The following is a 6000-nucleotide window of genomic DNA, read 5'->3' as shown; positions in this document are numbered from 1 at the left end:
CCAGAAGACCAGAGAGGAGGCTCTTCCTCGTATCGAAGCTGCCACCTCTCATGGAACACTCTGAAGAGAACTATTTTTCTTTGGGACGATAGATGTCTGTTTACAGACCACTCTCCCAGAAAGGACAAAGGCGTCATGAAGGTACAATTTCCTCTGTTGCTTTGTCCAGGGTAAAGTAAACAGTGAGAATGGAGGGAAATGAAAAGCTCAGGATGCCAGGGATGGCGAGAAGTGGACCAGATGCATTCAGTTCAATTTACTTCTTCTTATTAAAGTACACTTACTAAAATGGCAGCAGCCTCCATTTTATTCTGTCTCAGCTACATTTTCCCCTTTCCTTTCTCTTAAACACACTATTTGTTGGCAGGTCCAGTTCTTGATTCTGCCACTCTTTCTTAATGTTGAAGGAAGCAGTGAAACAAGTGTTTTTTTCCTGTGTCCCTGTTGAAGAGTCAGTATTGTGTGAGGAAAACGAGGCTTGCTGGTAAATAACTCACAACAAGGAGATGAAACACCAAAGCTTTATTTAAGATCTCTAAATTCAAGGTCAAAATACAGAAAAAATCACATTAAATCCACACACAAGCAATTCAAAAGAAGTAGCCACGTGTTCTATGCTCAACTAAGGCAAACATTCCTACACAGCAACACGGTGACAAACCCTTCCATCTCTCTATGTGAGGAACACCGTTCCTGATTTCCCTCAGTCCCGCTTTACCTGTTACCAATCAGTCTACCACAGACTTTTCCACCAGAATGTTCCTGGTGATGAAGAGAAAAGTCCAATCCTTTGAATATTCTGGGTTATGTTCTAAAGAACACTCGGTCCACTTCTTATGTGTCATCTACAAATTGAACATTGTGTCCCGTGATAGAGATCTTGTTTTATACAGAATATATTTTTCTGAAATTAGCTTAGCTAAACTGCAACTTCAAAAATATGATCATGTCCACCTACAGGTTTTTCTACACAACACTGGAAGTGGGGGGTTTCAATTCACAAAGCTAAGTGGGGAGCTACATCATCTCTAGTCAACACCACAGGTCTCATAACACACAAGAAGCAAGGCCACACACAAATTAATGTCTGGCCACGACAGTAGGCACAAAGTCTACAGTTTGCTACTACTTTAACTACTACAGAATCAGTGCCCAGAGACAATAAACTAGTCTAGCTCCATCAGTGAGAAGCAAATGTGTGAAGCAGAGTTTTTCAAGCAGCCTATCAGCAGGATTCTATTACAGAACACTAAGTCTTCAACAACATACTTCTTTCTATGCTTCTTAAAGATTTGCCATTTCAAGGTCTTTCTGCTTATAATCTGATGGGAGCCATTGCTAAAATGCAGGTTTCTTATCTATCAGCTAAAATGCTCTGAAATATCAGTCTAGTCTGTGAGAAGACAAGAAAATCTGCTAAGTTTTCTTTTCTTCACACGTGCCTTTGCCCACTTCTCTAAACTTCTTTCTCATCTATGTGGGATCCAGGGTGTAGAATTTCTTTCTCAGAGTCTGTGAAGGTACTAAGTAAGAAACCATACAAAAAAACAAACAAACAAACAAAAAAACCTCTCTGGATCATTTGGAGAAACTCAAAGACGTTTACTTGAACAGTAGCAGGTCCCTCTACATAATTCTCCATGCTTTGTCTTCATGGCTCAAAGGAAAAGAAAGCACACACTTCAAGTTAAAAAGCATGCTTCAGGAAGGTAAGCACTAGATACGGGTCTGTACCTGTACTCTCGCCCCGCCACCTCATACTGCAGTCACCTGCTTGGAAGTCTGGATCCTCTTTTAAAAATATGACCCTGGAGGACAGAAGCCCTGGTTGGCTCATCAGTGGGCTCCAGGATCCGGCTCAGTGAGTGTGTTCAAATTGAAATGTCTATTCCTTGACTATTCAGTGAACTGTGTGCTCTCTCTCTCTCCCATTTCTATCTTGTTCCCATTGCATGCCTGTGCTTTTATCACCAAAAAAGGTGGATGACCTTAATTTGGAGAGGAGGCATTTTTAAAACTAGTAACAGTGACGTCTGCTCACTGCTCATCGGCTGGAGACAGCAAGCTCTAGAAGCCGTGCACAAAACCTGATACGTTGCAAATTAAAAGTCATGTAAACTTATTACTGACAAGGTAGAGAATGAGATTAGGTTGTAAGAAAATGTGGGTCCCTTTTCAGATGAGATCCTATGTGGAAGATTCACAAAACACATCAGGATTCCTAATAAAAAGCTGTCACTATACATGCTATTACTGCTAAGTCGGTGCCTGCCTTCTAAATGCAGTCATGTCTTTGAAAATTCCTTAACTTTACTTGCTTATTTTCCCACAGCATGCTACTCTAGGATTAATGACATGGTGTGTGTAAAGTGTTCTGTAATCCCTAAAGTGATATAATCAACCCAAGTACCATTTTATGTATGCAAACTGTGCCTACCCAGCAAGCCCACTTAAACACCTAGGATTGGGAACTGTTGTCTCCTAAGACTTAATAAATGATTCCCTCTGGTTCCAAAAGCAAGTACTTCTTCAATGGCATGGGGAGGGATAGCAGAGGAATTGCGTTGTGGCATCTCTCACTCAACGCCTTCCGGATGGCACATCTCGATAAATGCATGAGGGTCCTGGGAGTGTTGCAGCACACCTTGAAGAGAGAGTGGTAGAAATCCCAGTGTTTCTGGAAAGCAAGGCAAGGGAGGTTAACTCAAGGAAGGCTCCACAACATACAAAGGTGAAATCCACAGTGGCACATGTCTTCACTTTACACACAACAACAGCTCTCCAGAGTCTCCGGCATTAAACTGGGAAGATCAAGAAGTGACACATTCACAAACCTGTTCAGACGTGCCTGAACTGGCCGAACCATTTCAAACCAAAATGGCGATTTTAATTAGCTCAATATCATAGCATGTTCTTTCTGCTCCTGGTAATACCCGCTCGTAGTGGCTAGCAGGCACGTAACTTTAAAAGGTTAAAGAGCTAATAATTAGCAAAGATTAAACAACGAAGCTATTGGCCTCTAAGTCCAGGGAACTTTGTGCCTGGTACCTCCCATGTATTAGACACAGTCTTGACTTCTAAAGTAAAGAACAGGATGTTCTGTGAGAAGGACTAGTTATCACATGGATCAAAGTCTCTAAGTCCACAGGTGATGGCATGGCTCCAAGGGCTTTGTGTGGCTCACTGAAGACTCTGAAACAATGTTTCCTGCTTAGTCCTAGATAAAAGAGTATGAGATATCTACACAAAACACCATGCTTTTCCAGAACAAAATTCCGAGTGAGCAATACCACATATTATCACTTAACTCATTCAAACTGATGAAAACTAAAACTGCTATGTTCATATAGTTATTCAAATTCTTTCAGAGAAATTCCCCAAGACTCCTTAGTATCACCTATTTGGCAGGCATACACAGAGATTTACACTCTCATTCTTATATTTTATAATCTTTTGCTTCATTATATATGAGAAAACTTGGAAAGCACTCTCCAAAGCAATGTTTTAAATTAGAAGGCTGTGTGCCGAAACGGAGGTCTGGCAGCTCTAAGGAGTGGGTTATTTACCTCCAGGACATCGTCGGGAATGGCTCTTCTCCACTTCATGTTCCACCTGATATGCTCGTAAGAATTAACCACAACTTCAATGGCTTTGGGACAAGAGTGGCAAGCCTGGATCACCTGCAGAGACAACAGAGGGTGTGGTCACTTAGCATGTACATATGATTCAAATTCCCACAAACCAGGACACACCTAAAATCACCTTTCCAAGGAGGCTGAAGTGGGATTGGGGTCCAAGGCCAACCTGGGATACTCAGTGTACCCTGTCCCCCAACACACAAATGATGAAAAATTAAAGATAGAATTGGAAAAAAGTTAAATATGAGAAATGCATTAATTCTGCACCAGAGAGCTGTATGGACTGGAGCCAGTCACTTCAGATCTTGTGGAGGAGCAGATGTCGTGGACAGTAGAAAGGTCTCTGTCGAGTAGGCGGAGTCAGGGAGAAGCCATGTAGCTGCCACAGGAGACAGATGCCTTTGCCGGAGTCAGCCAAAACTATGCTGGTAGGCCACGATCTTGTGGTGATGCACAATTTTTTTATGTTAGTTATGATATTTTTAATTGATTTTATTGAGCCCTACATTTTTCTCTGCTCCCCTCCCCTTCAACCCTCTTTCATGGTTACTATGCTCCCAATTTACTCAGGAAATCTTGTCTTTTTCTACTTCCCATGTAGATTAGATCCATGTATGTCTTTCTTAGGGTCCTCATTGTTGTCTAGGTGCTCTGGGATTTGATTTGTAAGCTGGATTTTTTTTTTGCTTTATGTTAAAAAAAATCACTTATGAGTGAGTAAGTATGATAATCGTCTTTCTGGGTCTGGGTTACCTCACTCAATATTATGCTTTCTAGCTCATCCATTTGCCTGTCATTATTTCAAGATGTCATTATTTTTTTTGTAGTACTCCATTTTGTAAATGTACCACATTTTCCTTATGCATCCTTCAGTTGAGGAGCATTTAGGTTGTTTCCAGGTTCTGGCTGGTGATGCACAGTAGTGGAGATGGATTAGTTGAGGATATAAGAGCTAACTAAAAATACACTTAAGCTAACGGCCAAACAGTATTGCAAATAATATAGTTTCTCTGTGATGATTTCAGGTCTAAGAGGCCGGGAATGAATGAACAGGCTCCATCTACATGTGTGTATGTGTAAGTATGTGTGTGTATGCATGTATGTGTGCAGTAATGCATCACCTCTCTGCAGGTTGGCTGAGGCAGAGTGAGAAGAAAGGAAGCTCTCAGTTAGCATCAGGATAGCCTGCCATGGCGCCTTCTCTACTGGTCTCTGCTGTACATAAGAATATTTGTGCGAGTTCTACGGATGCCACAATTTGTAATGCCCATTTCTTTTGCCAAGACTCCCCTCCATGTTGAATCCTTACCCCTGACACACCACAGCATGTGTGTGTGCACACACGTATGCATACACACACACACACACACACACACACACACGCACACACACACTCCTCCACAGAAGTTTCTGTGCCCACCAAAGTTCTTCCACCATTTTTAGGTGAATTGAAAAGAGTGTGAAGCAGATCTTGTGGGATAACTGAGGATGGTAGACGGAAGGGATGACACATCCTCGCCTTTGAGACCTTCCATGCTATAGCATTCAGCGTTTTAGTGGCCCCATAGTAGCATTCCCTTACGAATAAAGAACCCATTAAAAGTAAGATGAGGATGACCAACAATTGGAGATCAGAAAGCCATCTTCACTGGGGAAAGCTCATTACACACACTGTTAAACTATCAGCCACATAGAGCTTCTGAAACTGCACTCTGAAATGAGTTTTCTGCCCTCTGACTACAGGTCTTTCTCTGGGAGCTGAGCTTCTTTCTGGGGTCTTGCTACCCTGACGAACAAAGATATCTTATGTTCTCTAAGTCTGAGGTTCAGTAAGCCAACTCAGTCTCCTTCATCTCTCAGCCAACTGAACAGAATTGCAAAGTGGAAAACACAGGCTGGGCAAAGGCAGTGATTTACCAGAGTTTGCCGCATGAAAACATGAGACAATGGAACTTGAATTTTTTCTGCTAAACAGCTTGTGATAAAATCCAGCTCCAGTGAGTTCAGGAACAAGCAGATACTGTGAGAATGAATAGAGCCATGTGTAAGAGGTATTACAGAGAGGAGAGGCTGGCTCTAAGGTTACCACACCCATTACATTTGTCTCCCCCAACTGTCACATGTAGCCTGAAATAAGCTACAACAGAAACTTCTAGACCGTAGACATCAGCATGTGCTATGGCTGAATCAGGAAAATGTTTTCCTCAGTCTAGATATCACTGAGACAATAGATTCATGCCTGAATAGTATTATATAGTGTCTTTACAAACACACACAGAAACACAGACTCACACACATGCACATATACAGATTAAAGATGGTCCTTCAACTTTTTCAAATGCCACTTGTAAGACACTTCAGT

The 6000-nt window shown here is 41.8% G+C and overlaps 1 protein-coding gene across 1 annotated transcript in view; it reads right to left on the bottom strand.

Moving 5' to 3' along the window:
* Nucleotides 1–507: 507 nt before the first annotated feature.
* Asb4 (ankyrin repeat and SOCS box containing 4) overlaps nt 508–6000 on the bottom strand; it is a 41669-nt gene continuing 36176 nt past the window's right edge. Inside the window, exons 4-5 of the mRNA XM_038319445.2 lie at nt 3567–3680; nt 508–2677 (exon numbers count right to left, since the gene is read on the bottom strand). Of these exons, the coding sequence (XP_038175373.1) occupies nt 2489–2677; nt 3567–3680 (303 nt within the window). The 3' untranslated portion in view covers nt 508–2488. The remainder of the gene's footprint in view (nt 2678–3566; nt 3681–6000) is intronic.

Source organism: Arvicola amphibius, chromosome 2 (genome assembly GCF_903992535.2).
Source record: "Arvicola amphibius chromosome 2, mArvAmp1.2, whole genome shotgun sequence".
Lineage (NCBI taxonomy): Eukaryota > Metazoa > Chordata > Mammalia > Rodentia > Cricetidae > Arvicola > Arvicola amphibius.
The sequence above is the reverse complement of the archived record's forward strand: the minus strand, read 5'-3'. Positions and strand labels throughout refer to the sequence as shown.